The 20,155-nt window shown below is 47.4% G+C and overlaps 10 protein-coding genes across 10 annotated transcripts, besides 4 other annotated features; 7 read left to right on the top strand and 3 right to left on the bottom strand.

The window, feature by feature from the left end:
* Window positions 1-178: 178 nt before the first annotated feature.
* Window positions 179-1,441, top strand: FPSE_07774 (uncharacterized protein; the record flags this gene model as incomplete). Its single annotated transcript, XM_009260892.1, has 3 exons — window positions 179-482; window positions 539-994; window positions 1,050-1,441. The coding sequence occupies 3 exons, from the start codon at window positions 179-181 to the stop codon at window positions 1,439-1,441; spliced, it is 1,152 nt and encodes a 383-aa protein (XP_009259167.1).
* A 273-nt stretch (window positions 1,442-1,714) lies between these two features.
* Window positions 1,715-2,049, top strand: FPSE_07773 (uncharacterized protein; the record flags this gene model as incomplete). Its single annotated transcript, XM_009260891.1, has 2 exons — window positions 1,715-1,838; window positions 1,892-2,049. 2 exons carry the CDS (start codon window positions 1,715-1,717, stop codon window positions 2,047-2,049), a joined length of 282 nt encoding a protein of 93 aa, XP_009259166.1.
* Window positions 2,050-2,540: 491 nt separating this feature from the next.
* Window positions 2,541-3,578, top strand: FPSE_07772 (uncharacterized protein; the record flags this gene model as incomplete). Its single annotated transcript, XM_009260890.1, has 4 exons — window positions 2,541-2,991; window positions 3,044-3,061; window positions 3,111-3,227; window positions 3,280-3,578. 4 exons carry the CDS (start codon window positions 2,541-2,543, stop codon window positions 3,576-3,578), a joined length of 885 nt encoding a protein of 294 aa, XP_009259165.1.
* A 130-nt stretch (window positions 3,579-3,708) lies between these two features.
* On the bottom strand, window positions 3,709-5,713 carry FPSE_07771 (uncharacterized protein; the record flags this gene model as incomplete). Its single annotated transcript, XM_009260889.1, has 3 exons — window positions 3,709-4,133; window positions 4,666-5,125; window positions 5,180-5,713. 3 exons carry the CDS (start codon window positions 5,711-5,713, stop codon window positions 3,709-3,711), a joined length of 1,419 nt encoding a protein of 472 aa, XP_009259164.1.
* Window positions 5,714-6,162: 449 nt separating this feature from the next.
* FPSE_07770 (uncharacterized protein) lies at window positions 6,163-7,503 on the bottom strand (the record flags this gene model as incomplete). Its single annotated transcript, XM_009260888.1, has 3 exons — window positions 6,163-6,932; window positions 6,986-7,161; window positions 7,217-7,503. The coding sequence occupies 3 exons, from the start codon at window positions 7,501-7,503 to the stop codon at window positions 6,163-6,165; spliced, it is 1,233 nt and encodes a 410-aa protein (XP_009259163.1).
* An 895-nt stretch (window positions 7,504-8,398) lies between these two features.
* Window positions 8,399-9,319, bottom strand: FPSE_07769 (uncharacterized protein; the record flags this gene model as incomplete). Its single annotated transcript, XM_009260887.1, has 1 exon — window positions 8,399-9,319. The coding sequence occupies one exon, from the start codon at window positions 9,317-9,319 to the stop codon at window positions 8,399-8,401; it is 921 nt and encodes a 306-aa protein (XP_009259162.1).
* Window positions 9,320-9,966: 647 nt separating this feature from the next.
* On the top strand, window positions 9,967-10,911 carry FPSE_07768 (uncharacterized protein; the record flags this gene model as incomplete). The annotated part of the gene is made up of 2 exons (XM_009260886.1): window positions 9,967-10,267; window positions 10,325-10,911. The coding sequence occupies 2 exons, from the start codon at window positions 9,967-9,969 to the stop codon at window positions 10,909-10,911; spliced, it is 888 nt and encodes a 295-aa protein (XP_009259161.1).
* Window positions 10,912-11,989: 1,078 nt separating this feature from the next.
* On the top strand, window positions 11,990-14,295 carry FPSE_07767 (uncharacterized protein; the record flags this gene model as incomplete). Its single annotated transcript, XM_009260885.1, has 5 exons — window positions 11,990-12,164; window positions 12,222-12,889; window positions 12,939-13,289; window positions 13,339-13,379; window positions 14,124-14,295. 5 exons carry the CDS (start codon window positions 11,990-11,992, stop codon window positions 14,293-14,295), a joined length of 1,407 nt encoding a protein of 468 aa, XP_009259160.1.
* A 1,048-nt stretch (window positions 14,296-15,343) lies between these two features.
* FPSE_07766 (uncharacterized protein) lies at window positions 15,344-16,301 on the top strand (the record flags this gene model as incomplete). The annotated part of the gene is made up of 4 exons (XM_009260884.1): window positions 15,344-15,388; window positions 15,531-15,701; window positions 15,821-16,195; window positions 16,245-16,301. 4 exons carry the CDS (start codon window positions 15,344-15,346, stop codon window positions 16,299-16,301), a joined length of 648 nt encoding a protein of 215 aa, XP_009259159.1.
* Window positions 16,302-16,981: 680 nt separating this feature from the next.
* FPSE_07765 (uncharacterized protein) lies at window positions 16,982-19,822 on the top strand (the record flags this gene model as incomplete). The annotated part of the gene is made up of 1 exon (XM_009260883.1): window positions 16,982-19,822. The coding sequence occupies one exon, from the start codon at window positions 16,982-16,984 to the stop codon at window positions 19,820-19,822; it is 2,841 nt and encodes a 946-aa protein (XP_009259158.1).
* Window positions 19,823-19,946: 124 nt separating this feature from the next.
* Window positions 19,947-19,976: a repeat region.
* Window positions 19,977-20,008: 32 nt separating this feature from the next.
* Window positions 20,009-20,057: a repeat region.
* A 3-nt stretch (window positions 20,058-20,060) lies between these two features.
* Window positions 20,061-20,144: a repeat region.
* Window positions 20,073-20,155: a repeat region.

Below are 20,155 nucleotides of genomic sequence, written 5' to 3'. Positions count from 1 at the left end.
TTGCACTACTTTCAATAGTGTTGGAGATTATCGAAGCACTAAATGTAGTTCTAAGCCTAGAATTGAGACCCTGGAAGTCAAATCTGACTCGCAATTCTTATATGAGTGGTCACCTCGCCCTTTTTTTAAAGACACGCTGTGAAGGGGTCGTGTCTGTCTTTAGTGTAACATACTCGCCATGGTGGCTGTCAAAACACTCTTGGTTTTCTGCGCATTAGGCGCCCAGGCTTGGGCTGCTGGTTTAGGCGCTACGGGAGTTGTCTGCTCCACCAAACTCGACACTGTTTCACTCGCACCGAATCAGATCCCGACATCGACTGCCACTGTCGTGAACAAGGTCACTGTAATTAAGAAAGTCGTTCGCAAGGTCAACGTGGTTGTCGTTCCCAAAGCAAAAACGACAACCATTCGCACCACCTCGGTTGTTACCACTACAGCGACAGCTGACCCAAGAGTCGAGACCGCAACCAGCATAATCACATGTAAGAATTTAAAATTGTGTCTCTAGATATAGGCAGATACTTACCTGTCTTCACAGCGGAAGTCACTGTTTACAGCACCCAAACAAGTACTTCTGTAGCCACAAGCGACAGCACAACCGTTACGACCAAATACGTGACAGAGACAGTACCAACTGTTCCTGGATGGATTGCTATCAAATCCGAGTCACGTTATGTTCCAAGACACAAGGTTCGAGCCGAGGTGGACGACGGAGAGAGCCAAGATTCAGTTGAACCGACCCCTGTTCTGTATGCGCAGAAGGTGAACTGCGTGAAAAAGAAGCCTACTACTTCAATCAAGACCGTTACCACAAAGGTGCAGGGCAATAGGGTTACGCTTAAAGCTGCCACCAAGAGTGTCATGACGACTATTGTGAAGGTTTCTACTGTTACAGAGTATCCGCCTGATCTTAGTACTACTGTCACATTAACTGTTTACCCTACGACGACGTCTTGGACAGAGACTACTTCAGTTTCGACTGTGGTGCAGACTGGTAAGTCAAGGCCATCTTTTTATATGCCAGGTTGACTCACAATTCCTGTCTCTAGTCGTGGTCGAATCGCAGGTACCCATCGCAACCGAGTACGCTGCGTGCCAGGAAGGCAATATCCTCATCACAGCCAACGGTGGGCAAATCATCACAGCTACAGCTCCTGCAGACATTGACGGAATGTTCATAAACAACCTAGGTGCTAATACACCAACTTCGTGCTGCGAAGCATGTCACAAGAACCCATCCTGTCGGTTCACGCGTTTCATTGAGGCAGAAAGTAAATGCCTTGGGCAGATCTTCCCGTCGCGGCTATGCCCGACTGGAGAACAGTACAGGCAGCAGTCTGTTGGACGATTCTTTACGAACAGCAATACTCTGATCAAGGCCAAGGGTATCTATAGCAATGGACCCTGTGGCTATTTTATTAATGGTGGGATTGATAGTTAGTTCGGTACATCCGACTGTTACTGCGCCGGGATTGTCAGCAGTTGGATCACGCCACATTACAGAATGTTGAGCAGAGGTACCGTTCGAGTTGGCCCCACTGAAACGTCCTGTGAGCAACATGATGTGATGGATTATCGGGAGAATCCGACCAACCAGAAATATAAATACAAACAGTCTTCGAGTCGTCACTCAAATATCTGCATCAGACACAATTCAATCTCACAAACCAACCAAGCTACATTTAACAAACCACAAACAAAACAACTCTTCACAATGACTACAAATTCATTCGGATCAGCTCTTCCCCGCTTTGACTTTCACCAACCCCCGGCCCCCAGATTCACTGCGAGACTGGCCCGCTCATTACCCACTGCAGCGCTCGTCACAACAGCAGCAGGTATGCATTATTACCCGCCATTCTTGATTAATCAGTACTGACAAACAATGCAGCTACATATTGTCTCACATATTATGTACTCAAACAACAATACACAATGGCAAAAGCTCAACACAATCGGGCTGTAGAGACGTTGAACGAGATGAAAGAACGAGGGAATAAAACAGACGAGTGGGTAAAGAATGATGCATTATGGTGGACGGCATTCTAGACGGGACATGGACGGGTTTGGCGTTTTAGGACATTATTATGCATTTTTGGGATGGGCTATCGGCAGAGATAGTACTTCAGCATACAATTGAGATTGAGAATTATATGACACCACATTTCAATGATAACTTAAACTACCAGGACTCTGGCCACACATGAGGGCCTACAGAAACCGAATAAACAACTACACAACGCAAAGAAATGATCCAACTCCAAACACAGGCTAAAAAAGAAAGAAAGAAAAAGTAATAGAAAATAATTATTCATTCCATCTTTGTTCTTACCAAGACAAAACGCGTAAACACGCGTTCAAGTTCTGATAAAGTTGTGAGCATCATTACCCTGCAGCCGATTTCCCATCATCCAAATTGTGGCGCTTGACAACTGTGGCGGTGCACCAGTCAAGCCTCAACTCCGTCGCGTCGCGTACATGACCTCTGACAAAAACATCAAACACATTTTCCATCGCAACACCGAATATTCCATTGCATCATGCCGCCCCGAAAAAGAAGCGCCCCAGAGGCTAGTGAAGAAGCCACGCCAAAGCGACGATCTCTACGACAAGCAGCATCAAAGACTCAACCGGAGGCCGAAGCAGCTCCAGTGACCAAGACAAGTCCCCCAAAGAAACCAGCAAAGGCGACAGTAAAGAAACAGGAAAAGGAGCCAAAGCCTTCACCAAAGCAACAAAAACCAGCCGCAAAAGAAGCTGCAAAGCCAAAGAAACCCGCGACAAAACAAGAAGCCAAAACTGGCACCCGCGCTGAATCTGAAGATCCAGATATTGACTCCATCCCCACGACAAATCCAGATGCGCCCAGGCATGATGGGCAGTGGTACTGGCTCATGAAAGCCGAACCAGAGACGCGCATCGAGAATGGCGTCGATGTCAAGTTTTCAATTGATGATTTGAGGGCCAAGACAGAGCCTGAAGGATGGGATGGTGAGATCCACTCCATGATTCTTTGATGAGACAAGTGCTGACATGACGGCAGGTATTCGAGCCTATGCTGGTATGATCGCTGAATTGGATGAGATGAGAAAGAGGCTGACAATCCATAGCACGAAACAACATGAGGAAGATGAACGCGGGTGATCTTGCCTTTTTCTACGCCAGCAACTGCAAGGAACCCGGTATAGTCGGCGTCATGGAAATCGTCAAGGAATTTTCAGAAGACCGTACGTCCCAATCCCCCAATCCGTCTCGCACCCTCTTCTGACTTTTCTGTAGGCTCCGCTCGCAAACCCAGCGCTCCATACTACGATCCCAAGTCGACCAAAGAGAAACCCATCTGGGACCTGGTGCACGTCGAGTTCCGAAAGAAGTTTGCCGTACAAATTGGTCTCAAGGAATTGAAAGAGCTGGGAAAGGCTGGTGGTCCGTTGGAGACAATGCAGTTGTTGAAACAATCTAGACTTAGTGTGAGTCAAGTCAGTGGTGATGAATTCAAGTTCTTGTGTGAGTTGGCGGATAAGAAGGCCAAGGATGCGGGACTGAAGCATGACGAAGTATTAGCAGAAAGGGACTAGAGGAAATATGTGTATTTTTGCTTCACAAGTCTAAGGAGGCCCAGGACAAAATAAACGTGGATGTAGCATTATCACTTGTAATTAAAGTACAGTCGTCCCTTGTAGCAATTACCAGCATATTTGGAATGTTTCAGGTATCCTTCGTTCTATTGGCTATCATTCGGGCTACGAATCTATGCCCGCCATCAACGGCGTAGTCATACGGCGTTTTGTCCCGATGATCGCATGAAGAGGGGTCGACAGCATCGAACTTGAGGAGCGCCCGAATTGTACGTTCGAATCCAGTCTGGGCGGCATACGAGAGAGGAGTCCGACCTTCATTGTCTTTCTTGTCGACTGCAGCCTTGACGGTGTCAAATTGGAGTAGCCAGCGGACCGTGATGGGGAAACCACCTCCGCAAGCGCAATGCAGAGGGGTCCTGCCATTGTCGTTGGGATCGTTGGCGGCGAGGTTGGCGCGGGGTTCAACCTGTGATAACAATTCGAGAATTTTGGAATGACCGCGCTGGGCTGCCATGTTCATGGCACTAGTGCGCTTCTCTTCATCGAGAGGTCCTGTAGGTAGTCTTTGTTAGTTCAACGTTGGGTCTCGTAGGGCAACACGCAAGACTTGCCGCCAGTCCAGTTGATCTGGGGAGGTTTCTGTATGATAAGAGAATGAACCATAGAGGTATCGCCCTTGGTAATCGCCATCGCCAAACGGCGGGCGAGATCTGGAGAGGGTAAATGCATGTTTACTGTGGCTGCAGTGAGGTGTATGTGCATTAAGGAAGAGAGGGTCAGGCTACAAGAGGGAAGAAAGTGGGAGCCTCAGGCAACAACTTGTTTTGGATTAGTAACGTATCAGAAACATGAGCCATTGAGAACATACGAGACGAAATTAATAGGTCACCTTGTGCAGCTTGGGCTATTTATTTCTATAGCTAAGACTCAGAAGAAGGCACAACGTAGTGCTCGATATGTCCCCAGGTACCTAGTAGGGGAAGTGCAGCTCCCTAGTACTAGGTCCTCCAACTTCAGTATCTAGGTAAATGTTTCGACATAGCATCTGTAAAAGACTCGATTGGCCACTTGCATAGCGCAGTACTTGGGCGCATTTCCTCCAGCACTTGCCAAATTCTCCGGCGGTTGGTGAAACCACCTGGAACGTTGAGCCCAACCTTGGAATAGCCCCATGCGTTCTCTTCGTCAGCCCCGGACTGAACGCCAAGCGACGACTCTGCGCGGCTCATGACCTGCCGTGTAAGCTTTTCCCAGTTCAAATTCTCCAGATCAAGCTTGCTGGACCCTGTTTTATCGTATACGACTCTGGTGTCGAGGTCCCAAAGGAAGGTGATGCGGAAGAACATTCCTGCCCACATGTATTGAGGCATGAGATAGTTGCAATCGAGCGACAATTCTTCGTCCTGTAAATAGCTGCATACGTGATTCTTCATTTCGTTCGGTAAAAGTTCGAAAAGCTTTGAGTCGGGAGTAGAATCAATTCTCTCGAGGTTTGACATCAAGTCCGCGGTCAAGTTGGGAATGTCGACAGGATTCTCGTCCCACTGTGATCTCATTAGTACATTCCTTTGAAGTTCGGCGAAGAGTAATAAACTTACCCATCCTTCCCAGTCATCGCCAGTGCGCAGAAGGCAAGCACGTGGGACGTAGTAGCCATCAAGGCTGTGGACACCAGTCTCGGCAAGAGGAATTTCGGGAACAAATCTTAAGTCGCCATTTTCAAACCATCGGGGTATTACCACGTAGATATGGCTAGCACAGCGACGCTCCAATACCAACCAAAGATCACCGGTAGAGTGAATCTTGGCGTGGGAAGATGTCCTCATGAAGCGATTCGCCATGTCTTCACAGGCTGGATGAATGGCGATGTACATCGTTGCTGGAGGGGCTCTGTCCTGAGTCGGCCAAAATAGGTCACACAACTCTGGAGGACAAATGCAAAGTCCAGAGGGAAGTATTGCTTTGCCGTCGTAACTTTCGGCCACGGCCGCGTAGCGGGTAGTCGCATGGTCGGAAATAGTCAAAGAAGGGCAGTCGGCATCTGGCCAGTGCGGACCGTAATAGACGATGCAGTCATCATCACCCAAGCTCATGCCGCAGATAGTGCAGTGGATGTAGTTCGGAGTTCCCATGGCTACTGACTGACCATGATGGATTTTGGGGGAGGTTTGAGATGGATGAGGTTCGAGATGGATGAGGATGATGAGGAGAGTCCGGAAATGAGAGGCGTAGTCGAGGGAGTGAAGACTGAAAGATAATAAAGCAGAGGGAATGTTTGGCTAAAGAAAATGCGAGCGGCTGAGATTCTGTGCAGGCACAAGGCGTTTGTTGTGTACGCCTTTCGTTGCAAATGAAAGAAAGAAGATGGTGCTCGGAGAGAGATGTGAGAGTGGAGAAAAGATCGTTGAACGGATACGCCGTGGCACATTTAAAGATGGAACAGATCATGGAGCTACAGCACTAAACAAAAACCTAAGTATGCGTTCTTTAGTGCACCCACACTGACCACTACTAAATAACAGTTCGAAAGGTTAATGTCTGCGAAGCTAAGTATAATCAATCATCTATGAAATCTATCTCTCTAAGAATAACTCGGCTTGAAACCTCCCTTGGGCAAAGGCACAATATCCTCCTCATTCGTATGCTTCACATGTCCCATCGACAGCGTCCAGTTCTCCTGATCAAAGATACTGTACACATTGCGCAAGAAAGGATCACCAAAGATGGTCACGGTATCGCCACGAGAAGAAGCAAAGACTCCGCATGTCTTGTCAGGAAACTTCGATACCAAACCATGGAGCGGAACCTTGATCTTCCCGTGGTTGCCAAATCCAACTGAGACATACCCATCGGCGCGCTTGGGGTCGGCGTATTTGCAGTCCACGACAAAGTATCTCTGACCAAAAGGAGGCTCCTCGGTGACGTCGAAAGCGCGGTAGATGGCTGCCATGGTCTTGTCGGTGAGGTACCATGCTGCAACACCGGTGTCCATGAGCACGGGAAGGCCGACTCCCTTTTCGCCGTAAGTTTCTGTTGTTTTGTTGTTGTCTTTGCTGAGGAAAACTTCGAGAGAAGTGACGATGACGGAGTTGGTCTGGCCACCACTGAGCTGGACATTGAATGGGTCGACCATGGGTACAGTGATGAGGTCGCCGTCAATCTTCGCTTTGTCGTAGGCGCCACCAAGCAGCATTTGGGCGTTGGCAGCCTCCTTGTCATCGGGTCCAAGGTAGATGCTCGAAGCCATGTAGTTAATTGTAGAGGCATTCTTGAGCTCTGGAAGAGCATAAGAGGAAGATCTGTAGGTGCATTCGGGACCAGCAAAGTCATATCCACACTCTAGCGACAAGCCTTTTTTGTTGTTAGCTCTTATCTGGTATTTCTTCTTATCGCTCTTCTCTTACCGAGGATGGTGTAAATGTCGCCGCTGAGTTTGTCCGGAAAGCTGTAATCAGACGTGTAGCCAAAGTACATGTTTTTAGTTGCAACACCACCAAAAACAACGGTGTCGCTCAGATAGTCGCCCCGGCCAACATAGCCCAAAGCGTCGGCAAAGTTAGTACCCGCGTAATGGCACGTACTGCGACAATTGTTAGCAGTCAGAACTACAAGTTTATAATTTTAGAGGAACATACGAAGATGTCTCGTTGTTGAAAGTGCCATACTCAACACAAGGGTCTCCCTCTCTTTGGCAAACTCCATTACGAGGGTCCAAGAAAGAATATCGTGGACTGCCCGTATCGATCTTGAGATGCTGTGTTTGGAGCGGCGTGCCAACCTGAAGCTTGGCAAAATACGCGGTCAAGCCATCATCGCGAGTTAGCGGGAGAGCAATGACCCCAGCAGGTGTCTTGGTGGCTGCTGAAACCGATTGAACAGCGACGGCTGCGATTAAAGAAGCGCGGAGAGTAGAACCAGCCATAATTGATAGATGAGGACGACTTTGCAATATCCTCTGATGCATGAAGATATAACTGGTATATAAACAATTCTCAACACGATGTGACGCTGTACCAAGTCATGAGACCAAGCGTAATACGAGTTTACTTGCCTAGTATATTCCTGATCTGCAGGACCAAGTATAGTTTTATTGGTATGGGACCCATCTTAATAAAATTACGTCGTACGCGAAACTTGGCATATCAGTGTGTAGCAGAAAAGTGATCTTGGGGTACAGAAATAGTTAGTCTGGCAAGGTCGGTATAGACGGTATGAACTGACCTACTATTTTAGTCTTTTATGCCTCCAGTGGCTGGTATTTCTGGCACCCTGAGGTTACGGATAGAGCCTTGATGCCCTATAAATAACTCTGAGCATTTGTCTACTACACTGTATCGATATTGTTCTTATCTATCTATTCCTGGGTAACTCGGCCCAGGGAAGCTTATCTGAGTGTAACAGATGAGTTCGATAGGCGATAGCAGAATGAATACCCAATGTGAGGAAATACTGATTGAGGCATGAGATATGACTGGAGTGGTGGCTTGGCATAACCCACTTCAAGAATCACCTTCCTTTTCCTATAGTCGTTCGGAACACAGAGAAGACACCATATCTACCCAGCCATCTTTCGTCGATTATTACAATCAACTTACTGTTGAATTTATGTCATACTACGGTTAGGAGCATCACTCTTTTTCTAAGAAGGATAACTTGCCAACACACATTACAATCAACGACTAGTGAACACGCAGATCGAATAATAGAAGACGTTGTGCTTCGACATTTGGTGATGTTTGTAGTATCAAAGATATGTCATGAATTAATTAATATGTAACATTACAGGTACAACAGAAATAAAAGAAAACTGTTCACGCTCATTTAAAACCCTTGCTTGCAAACTCCTTCACCGTCCAGTCCCACAGCTCTTCAACAGCTTTTTCATCATCCAAAACTGCATCCGTATACTCCTTAAGCTTCTGATTATAAAAGCCACCGCTCCTGACACTCTCTGACTTGGCCGTACTAGCCCACAATTGAGCCTTGGCACCAGCATGAACATCTGTGAGGAATATAGACCCCATCACACCGATCAAACCACCGAGCCAAGGTCGTCGTTTTCGCAAGTCGTCAAATAGGCCCGTGTTGACAACTCCTGGGTGAATCGCGACAAATTTAACACTTGGATAGTACTTGCTCAAGGAACGGGTATGGTAGTAATCAGCGAGTTTGGATTGGCCGTAACGAGCCAAGCTGGAAATGTCTTCGAGGGGGGTTTTGACGCGAGAAAGAAGTACACCTTCCTTTGGCGCCTGTTTGAAGAGTTCGGAGCTCAAGTTAACAACTCGAGCATCGCCTTGTTGTTGAGCCGTTTGAACGATAGTCGGGAGAAGTAGCTTGGTGAACAAAGCTGGGCCCATATAATTGGAACCAAACTGAACCTCATACCCGTCTGTTGTTAGACCGGCAGGTATGGCCATCAACCCAGCATTATTCATCAAGATGTCGAGTCTATCAGATTGGTTGAGAAAGGCCGTGGCGCCTTTTCGAATGGACGCAAAAGAGGACAGATCCAACTCTAGAAACTTGATCTGACCCTTGAAGTTAGGCACGGCATCCTGTATCTCCTTGATGGCGGCGTTGCCACGCTTTTCTGTTCTGGCTGTGACAAAGATGGTGGCGGGGTTGTGTTTTGCGAGCTGAAGGGCACTTTCTTTGCCGAGTCCACTGCTTGCGCCTGTGACGATGATGACTTTGCCGGAGAGATCTGGGATGTCGTTATCGGGGTTAAACGACATGGTGGAGGTAGTGCTGAGATGAGATGAACAGTTTCAAAACAGAATATGAAAAGTGAATGGTTCAGTGTCTGGTGTGGTTATTGTTGTACTGAAGATAGAGAGATGGGAAATATCAGTAGGAACCACGATCAATTAATAGCCATCCTTAAAGCCCGCCATCAAGTCAAGCCAATGCCGATGATTGTAATTGCCTTTTCAAACTATGCTGACCAACCAGAAACTTTGCCGCGGAGCACAGAATTAAACTTTCCGCAAGCTTGTGGTAGTGTATTTTTGGTGTCGCAGTTAGCGAAATTCCTGCTCCGTCGGTCCAAAGCGCAATGAGTTCGCCCGAACTGTGTTTACTAATCGAAAAATATGGAGGTACAAGGGTCTTTTACGTCAGAACAGCGAACGCCATCTGAGATGTTATCCAGAAGTCAATCGCGTTCTATAGTTTGGCGATCAATTGAGATATGCGTTTACGCATTCAACTGGATATGGATTGTTTGTCATCAGAAGCAATGTTAGTCTTGTTAGCATTGATGAAGTTCTGAGATGAGGTTATCGAATGCCAGTGTGTCTTTCGATCTTATAAAACAACGGTGGGATGTTCACCTCACTTACACTTACACCTACACCATAGCCAATCAATAATCTCACAAAATATGTATCCCATTCGATCTCTGAGCTTGGCCATGATCATTTCCATGGCCTCATCTGTCCTTTCATTAGACTTTCCCAAGTACACGGGTCTGAAGACCGCTCAGAACGACAGTATCCTCACCGTCACCTTCCACAACCCATCTTCACCTGTCAATCTTTGGAATGAAGACACCCAAAACGATCTGACTGATTTGGTCTCTCGACTCCAACATGACAGCGAAACCAAGGTTGTCGTATTCAATAGTGACGTGCCGAGGTTCTTTGTTGCTCATCTCGACCTTACCCTCCCTGCTTTAGCCAAACGTAAGACTCCCAACTAATACAATATCTTGGAAAAGAACGAACTCTAACGGATTTCAGCTGATTTTGTCGTATCATTCGCAACTTTGATGTATAACGTATCGAGACTGCCGCAGGTCACCATTGGCGCAGTCGAGGGCCGAGCACGAGGTGCTGGGAATGAGTTCCTCGTCGCTCTGGACATGCGATTCGCAACCAAGAATGACACCTTATTTGGTCAACCTGAAGTTGGCAGCGGCTTATTTCCCGGAGGAGGAGGAAGTCAATTTCTTACGAATCTGATTGGCAGAGGACGTGCGATGGAATACATCCTCAGTTCCAACGACATTACAGCAACTGAAGCTGCCGAGATTGGTTGGATCAACAAGGCCTTTGACACATCCAACGATCTGGATGATTATGTGGATAAGCTCGCGCAGAGACTAGCCTTGTTCCCTCTGTCAGCTCTTGCTGGTGGTAAGAAGACTGTTAATCGAGCATCGCCATCACTTGAGCATGTTGTTGCTGATGCAAAGGATTTCTTCAAGCAACAAGGGGACCCGTTGGTGCAGGAAATTGGAAAGCGATCTGCTGCATTGTCTCAGAAAGTATCTGCTGTGGACCTAGAGCTCAATCTCCCCGATGTTCTTCCTCTTCTGTATACCTAAAGCCGGAGACTGTTCAGGCAGTAGGCAAGAGAATGGGCGACTGGAATTTCTCGACTTCCTAGTCTATCAAATGTACTTTTATATTTTACGTGGTTCATTTAAGGCCTGAAGTATTAATTATTGGGAAAATGAAATGTCCAACATGAACACTGCTGTATACAGGATGACAATACATATCGATATCGAGTGACAAGAACGTGACGAAAGTACCGTAAGGTTCTACTGTCTGGGCTGATAATTGGTTCTGGCCAATGAATGAGCTAGCACAACGTGTTGGGGTTATCTTGAGACAGTTCATATTGTTGTTGTTGCAACTGTATATTGGACCACGGGTGTTAAGTCTTGCTCCAGTCACAATTATCCTCATTGATACGTGTTATCTGCAAGATATCATCGTTCGATCACGGTTAATTACGACAGAATCCCTATTGGGGATCTGTTGCCATACTACTGCAGTCCTAAAAACGCAGAAAGGATTATATATTGTTCTATCAGATATGTAGATAAACCTCGGTGATCGAACCGTATTTCGTTCTTCTTCCAGCCTCAAGATAACAACTCCATGATGCTTTCCCCATGTTTCACATCATTGGAGTTCTGCTGATATCCAATGATGTTGGGCTTGTTCATTAACAATGAAACGGCCGATGGCGATCGGACATGGGCCATGACGCAATTCGGAATACATCATGGCCTCGGTGTTGCGGACTCTAAATAGGCAGAAGCACTGCGTCAACCAGAACAAACTCCATCCATTGCATCGATGATCTAACAAGATCATCGGAAATATTAACACATCACGTCTCTTGTGTAGGGTATTTATCAGCAGCATTGACACGGCCGAGAGGCGAGCGGACCCAGATTTGCGCCGGCGCAATAGCGTAAAATTAGATTCGGTCTAACATCATGCCGTCGACAGCCCCGTGGCGTGATTGGCACTAACTGCCGAAACAAAATCTTTCACTTATAAGTTTTACTAGATCAACAATTGATGGCATCGAGGTATCTGACTACTACCCTTCGTCAACTCTAGTGCTACATCATCTACTCACATCACGATACTTGATAATTTTACACCATGACTTCACACATAGAGCAACCGATAACGCTGAAGAATGGCTTGACGATACCAAATAGGCTAGCCAAGTCTGCCATGGCAGAGAACCTAGCAGACGCAGACCTTTTGCCAACCGATCAAGTCTACACGGCTTACAAGACCTGGGCCAGTGGCGGCTGGGGACTTATAATCACAGGTAAGCACACATTATCCACCATAGATGGAAACATTGATCACTGACTTCTGCATCAAGGAAATGTTCAGGTTGATCCTCGTCACCTGGGTCAAGCTGGAGATATTGCCAACAATGACTCCATTGACAGGAGCCGTATTCTAGAGAGTTGGAAGAGGTGGGCATCAGTCTCTAGAAGCGGCGGAACTCCAACAGTAGTCCAGATAAGCCATCCAGGTCGGCAATCTCCACTCGGCGCTGGTACTCGAGGCCTCTTCGATAAGACGCTCGCTCCAAGCGCTATTCCTCTGCGACTCGGCAAAGGTGTCTTCGCGGGAGTGGTCTCCAGACTACTCTTTGGAACACCAAGAGCCATGACAGCTGCAGAGATTCTGGATATTCAAGAGCGCTTCGTCAAGACAGCAGTCCTTGCTTCTGATGCAGGATTCGACGGCATAGAGCTTCACGGAGCACACGGATACCTACTCTCACAGTTTTTAAATCCCAAGGCTAACCAACGAAATGACGAGTATGGAGGATCAGCTGCCGCGAGAGCAAAGATTGTGGTGGATATTATCAAGGCAATCCGAAAGGCCGTGCCACGAAGCTTTACAGTTGGAATCAAGTTCAACTCGGTTGATCACCAGTCTTCGCAAGCTTTGGAGGAGTGTATCGAGCAACTCCGCTTAATCACTGATGCTGGCATCGATTTTCTCGAAATCAGCGGTGGAAGTTATGAAGAGCCAATTGTAAGTTCCTGCCCCCATTCATTGTTTCAATTGCTAACATGCTCTATAGGGTCTTGTCGACCCCGATAAAACCCCGACCGCCAAGAAAGAAAGCACAAAAGCACGAGAAGCCTTCTTTCTTGACTTTGCAACAGCCATCAGAGATCAATTCCCTGGCCTGCCGTTGCTCGTTACTGGCGGTTTCCGTAGCCGCAAGGTGATACAGGATGCATTGGCAAGCGGGTCTCTTGACCTTGTTGGTCTAGCTCGACCAGCAATGCTGGACCCCTCTGTCCCGAACAATACTCTCCTGGACAAGAGCAAGAAAGACGATGAGGCGCGAGCCATTGCAATTTCTATTCCAACCCCATGGTTGCTGAAGAAGATTGGCAATTATGTCATCGGAGCGGGTTATGAAACGGTTAGTTCCTTGAATCCTGAATGTGATAAAATGCTAACGTTCATGATAGGCCTGGTATGGAAGAAAGATCAAGACCTTGGGTAAAGAGTAGTGTGTCGAAAGTGATAGTGCTGTGTACTATAGAAGGCTGTATATTGATAGAACTTTTATAAGTTGCCTGTAGGATGAGTCGATTATTTCATATGTTGACATTGTACCTAGTTAGACCGGATCTCATCGCCTTAAGGCTAGGAAGGAGTCTTTTTGATGTTTAAAATAGAGTATGGAGAATAGCTAAAGCTGGCTAGAATCTCATGTGTTGCTTATTTACTTTAAAGCCTACCTCGCTTGCCGACTGGACATCTATAATCTTGTCTATGCGTTGATGACAAATTCAACTGGGATCAGTCCAAAATTTGTTGCACGCATTAGATTTTCAAGTTCGAGACAGCTAGTAATGAAAGCAGAATCCGACCTTACCAATTCAATCTCTATCTAGAGTATTACAGTTGCTCAGGAGATTACCTCTCTCATAGATCCTGTCTCAATACCAAGCGCATATCCCACAACCCGAGCCTTTGCTGGTAAGAATGCCCATTTCCTAATTTCTTCTACGTCGTGACGAATGCTCTCATCAATGCCGATACTAACGCATGGTTAGTACAGCAACAGTGCTACGGTGGATAATACTAACTCTTGAAAAGTACCAAACCACTTGTCCTGGATTGACGCAGCGTGGGCAGGGGCCCTGTGACTGAGTTTCGATCGTATCTCCTCCTCGTTGGTGAAAAGTGCGCCGCAGTGATTAGATCAATGAACTATTGATTCATGTGTAATATCGCTGATACATACCAGTGTGATGAACCACGATGATGAGGTCAATGGGAGCGATGGTCCCCATTACCTCAAGGCTTCGGAAGGCATCAACGGCGCGACCACCTGCGTTCTGGATGACAAGGGCTTCTGGTTTTGTATTAGTGTGAACAACATGCAGCAATCTACTCAGGCTATGTACCTCCGAGTCTAAGGCCAAAGTAATCCCGTGGGTCGACTCGAGCATCCGAACAAGTCACTTCGGTTGTTAGTAGGTGTGTAAGGATCATGCAGTTTTCAGGTAGATAATACGAACGGATACAGATGCTTCCTGATTGGGGCTTCATGCTGACAATATCTCGTAACAAAGGCGGTGCCTGGTGAGTTTGTAGCGACTCCCTGACAAAATGTTAGCATTTGACAACTTTTTTGTTCAGAGTTACATGCTCATTCCGCTTGAGAAACTCTTGAAGTTTTGCATTAGACATGATTGGTACAGGATGTTATAGTATACTGTAAGAGAGAAAGCAACTTGTTGTACTAACGCCCAGACAAAGATCGATGTAACGTGAAGTGGTGAGTTGGAAACCAGAAGGAGCAGACAGGGATATAAAATAAGTTATTTTAATAAATCTAATTGACTTGAATCGCCCTAGAGGTCAATCATTCAGTACACCTAGAGACATGTTCACTAAACATCTCTTCACTCAGTTGAACCAGCATGAGAGTAATCAATCAGGATTAGTGATTAGATGATATAGTGTCGGGGTACCTGACATTAAAGGGATTTTAAATATATCCCTACGCTGTAGGATCATCCATATTGACTGTAATACGCGTATAGGGACAGTGGAGGCCGGCAAAGGAGCAATTATTAGCCCGACCGAAGTGGTGTTAACTTAGCGTTCAATGTGCGGAAGCATTACTTAATCACAAGATGATCAGTAACATTGGTTAATCTTGACTGGACAGTGTTGTGTTATGTAAATGCGGAATGAATAGTAATCCTTATTTGTTACAAATACTTCTCTAGCTCACTTGATGCAACGTCGTCGTCCGACCCGGAGTCCGGAGCGGACGAGTAATATCATGTTGCACTGCTCAGCAATGAAGAGAAGCTATATTGATAATGTCACTATCATTTCAGATGCACATCAATACGCTATATAATGTTCTTTTACTCGCTCAGTTAGATTGTTAAAATACAGTATCGTTACAATCGAAGTTGTAGATACCAATTCCAATCTAAAACATCGATCAGAATGACAAAGAAGATAATTACAATTGTGGGCGTGACAGGCACCCAGGTAAGTATACATCCCATAATTAATGTTGTAGTGTTTTTTTTATACTGTTAAACTCATATCTCTTCAATGATGGAATGAGTACTTCATTCATACATCCCATAATGGCAATATTACAGGCGTTCCGGGTACGACCTAGGGGCAGGGCTCCTCTGTTGCTGATGTCTTCCTGAAAGAGGGTGGCTGGCATGTCCAGGGCATCACTCGCGATCCAAGCAAGCTGTCAAGCCAGGCCTGGGCAGACAAGGGAGTTGAACTTGTCAAAGCCGATATCAATGACTTTGACACGTTGAAGCCGGCTTTTGATGGATCAAACGTAATTTTCGGAGTCACCGATTTCTGGTAAGTTTGATCTGTACAAGGCTTGCATAGCTGTCTGCTTCAACAAAAAGAGCGAAGTTAATGTATAAGTAGCAACCTGATGGTACTTTTCAGATGGGTCTTCCTATGGGTGGTGACGCGCTGGTCCCACTAGTCGATCCCCGACAGGACACAGGTACGTATTCCGGTCCGTGTTCTGAAGAATTTGAACCGCTGACATCGAGTTTCCAAGGCAAATTCACAAAGGCTCTAGTCCAAACTGAACCGGGCAAGACTCTTCTCGGCTTCGGCAGCTTAATCAGCTGGATCAAATTTGCAGCTCTGTGGGGAAAGACATACGGGGCAACGTGTCGCTATCAGCGTATTGACCGTAAAGTCCTGGAAACTGCTGTTCCTGGCTGTATCGGTGAGGGACTAGCAGATATGTTTGAGTACATTGGAGAGTTTGGCTATGATGGATGTGATCCCAGCATTGTTTACCCTGATAATGTAAGTACTCTCTGCCCAAACTGTTGGCTCCTTCTAACAACTATGACAGCTTGGTGTGCATATTCCGGTATACACGACGGAGGAGTATATCAAGGATGAAGATTAGCCCGAGGTTGGACATGAAAGCTTGTTGGTATCTCAACGGCGCAGTCTGTCTCTTTACTACTACGAAGATGTGATAGAGATACGACACAACCTTATACTAGAGCATTTTAACGACGGTAAAATTAGACACCTGGTCTTTTTGCAACTTGTAAACAAACTCGATATAGTTTATACCTTGCAGTGATTAGTCAGTGATTTTCCAAACTATATTTGCCAGCATATGCATCGTCATTGAGCTATGTTTATCCTTTAGGTTTAGCTTGTCTCGATTTGCCCTTTCGCCTCTATAAGTACTTATATAGAAAATGGCAGACCTAGCCAGTTATGGGGTAGTAGACATTAATAGTTACATAGTATATATCCGGATGAAATATTGAAAAGTATTGCCCCGCTTTAGTCTAGTGCGATATAGTCACCTGTCTAGCAAGTACTACAGAGATCCTTTTTTTAGAGTTTTATACTAACTCTACATAGGATATGTATGCGAGACTTTTCTATTCTGCTCCTCCTATTGAGTGGTTGGTACACTTTCAAGCAAAATATGCCTTCAGCGCCCTGCATCAAGAGTCATATAAAACCTAGCACAAAGACCTAGGGAGCATGCATTCATCCGTCACTTAATGTCATCCAGCACTACTAGATAACTGACGCCTCTCTGTAATACATACTAGGCGAATCATCATGACTACTTTCGACTACTTTTCCCATGTTGAGCTGCCCACACCGACGCTGTCTCCCGAAGAGGCATGTGCCCTCTTGCACCAACAATTTGGCATTGCCGCCAACTTGCGGCCGCTCGGCAGCCAGCAGGACCAGAATTTTCTCGTCCTAACCGCCGCCCATACCGAGCCGTTGGGCGTGCTGAAGATCAGCAACCCCGCCTTTAGTGGTTCGGAGATTGAGATGCAGGATGCGGCCGCTATTGCCGTTGCCCGTGCAGAACCATCCCTGCGTATCCCTCATGTCATCGAGGGACCGCGGGGTGCTATGTCGGGGTGGTGGCAGACCAGTCAGGGACGTCTACACTGCCGCATCATCTCCTTCGTGTCAGGTACTACATTGACCGGCTCACATTACCTCAGCCCGGCTGTGGTGCAACGGCTGGGCGAGCTCTCAGCCGCGGTCAGTTTAGCCCTGGCTACTGAGACCCATCCTGCTGCGGGACGTACTTTGCAGTGGGATCTACAACACGCCGAACGCGTTGTTGTCACTATTACCGCCACTGAACCCGATGTCGACGTGCGAGCGCTTACTGCCCAAGCCAGCCAACATGCGTTATCATTGCTACGCCCTATATCAGATCGCCTGCCACGTCAGTTGGGCCATTTTGACGTGACCGACGATAATGTCCTGCGTCCGGATGGCAATCCTCTTAGTCTGCCAGATGCCGTAATCGACTTTGGCGATGTGGTTGAATCGTGGGCAGTGGCAGAGATTGCCGTCACCGTTTCCTCAATGCTACACCACGCCGATGCCTGCTACCGCACCGTGCTGCCGGCCATCGTCGCATTCAATCGACGACGCCGTCTCAGCGATGATGAGATCACCGCGCTATGGCCGTTGGTGGTCCTGCGTGGGGTCGTTCTGGTGCTTAGCGGACGTCAGCAGGTGCGTCTCGACGTCAATAATGAGTATGCTAAACGAGCGCTGGACCGCGAGTCCACGATCCTCCGTCGCGCCACTGAGGTGCCATTGGAGGTGGTTACCGCCCAGATACGCCATACGCTGGGACTCCCCGTCGCTATAGCGCCGCGCTGGAGCGGCAAGTCGATCCTGGCAGCGCCACGATCGGTGGTGGTACTAGATGGCTCTACTCTGTCGACGTTGGCCGACGAGGGAGCTTGGCTTCAGAATGATGCAGTAGAGCGTGCCGCACAGCACTTGCTGGCCCAGGGTGCTGATATGGTCGTGCTACCAGCCTTGCGACCAGTGCTGTTAGGTGCCCCAGCCAGGACACAACAACTACCCTCAACAGTCCCTACTTCGGCGGCCGCATGGTTTGCCTCTGCCGCCACCCTTGAAATACCTGCCAATCTATATGTTCGACAAGCTGGGACAGCTCTGCCTATGGGAGTAGCAACAGTTGAAGCCGGCAGCCGCATCGACGTGCTGCTGACTGCGCTTGATCAAGCTAATGTGCCAACTGCAATCCCTGCCGTCGATCTGCCTGGTTGGAGCGTGGTAATTGGCGATGCAACCGCAGCGCTAGGCGTGACGCCACCCACGAATGATGTGGACGACAAAGGTCTGCTGGAACGGCGTGAAGCTGTGGTGGCAGAGGTGCAGGAGCACTATTATGCCCGTCCACCACAGATCGAACGGGGCTGGCGCGAATACTTAATGGACGTTGACGGCCGTGTCTACCTCGACATGGTCAACAATGTCGCCTCGGTAGGCCACGCCCATCCTCGTATTTCCGCGGCCATGGCACGGCAGACCCGACTCCTAAACACCAATTCGCGCTTTCACTACGCCGCCATCACGCGCTACGCCGAACGGCTTGCCGCTCAACTTCCTGATCCGCTAGATACGGTCTTCTTTGTCAACTCGGGCTCTGAGGCGGTTGATCTAGCTATTCGTCTGGCGCTAGCGGCCACTCAGCGTCAACATGTGGTGGCCATGGCCGAGGCCTACCACGGTTGGACCTATGCCAGCGATGCTGTTTCCACCTCGATCGCTGACAATCCGCACGCGCTGCAGACACGGCCCGACTGGGTGCATACCGTTGAGGCGGCCAATGCATACCGCGGCCGTTATCGTGGAGCCGAGGCCTCGAAGAACTATGCCGCCGACGCGGTGGCACGTCTGCAGTCGTTGGCTGCCGAAGGGCATGCACCGGCCGCCTTCATAAGCGAGACCTACTACGGCAACGCCGGCGGCATAGCGCTACCTGACGGCTACTTGCGCGAGGTCTACGCGGCAGTACGCAACATGGGCGGAGTGACTATTGCCGATGAAGTCCAGGTGGGCTTTGGCCGTCTGGGCTCTTGGTTCTGGGGCTTCCAACAACAGGCTGTTGTGCCCGATATCGTGGCGGTGGCTAAATCTATTGGCGGTGGCTTCCCGTTAGGTGCCGTAATTACCAGCCGCACCATTGCTGATCAATACCGTAGCCAGGGATACTTTTTCTCTTCCACTGGTGGATCACCTCTGTCATCAGTCGTGGGACTCACCGTCTTGGACATTATTCAAGAGGAGCATCTGCAGGAGAATGCGCGAGTTGTTGGTGCCTGTCTGAAGACGCGGCTGCGGGCGTTGGGCAAACGTCACCCCCTCATAGGCACCGTCCACGGCGATGGCCTCTACCTGGGCCTCGAATTTGTGCGCGACCGCACCAGCCTGGAACCGGCAACAGAGGAGACTAGAGCTATCTGCAACCGGCTGCTGGAACTGGGAGTAATTATGCAACCCACTGGGGATCATCAGAATGTACTCAAGATTAAACCGCCGCTCTGCATTACCCAACAGTCTGTTGACTACTTTGTCGATATGCTGGACTATATACTCTTAAAGGGATTTTAAAAGGGATACTTACTTAATAGGGTTAAGTATAATGTATTTAATAAGCGAGCCGCCTAGATAAGCAAGCCGCCTAAAAATCTTAACCTTCTTTATTATCTAAATAATAAGATTCCTATAATCTATCTAATTAATTAAAATTAATTACTATATTTTTCCTTAAATACCTCTAAAACCTCTTAATAAGTCTTTATATTATATTTAATTTTATTATATATTTTATATTACTAAATATTTAGCCTAATTAACCTTCTTTAATTACTATTTTATAATAATTTTATAACTATTTAAATATTAATATCTATCTAATTAATTATTTATAATACCTTTTATATT

The sequence above is a fragment of the Fusarium pseudograminearum genome, chromosome 3 (genome assembly GCF_000303195.2).
Source record: "Fusarium pseudograminearum CS3096 chromosome 3, whole genome shotgun sequence".
In the NCBI taxonomy this organism is placed as follows: domain Eukaryota; kingdom Fungi; phylum Ascomycota; class Sordariomycetes; order Hypocreales; family Nectriaceae; genus Fusarium; species Fusarium pseudograminearum.
Note: the sequence above shows the minus strand (reverse complement) of the source record. Positions and strands in the feature narration are given on the sequence as shown.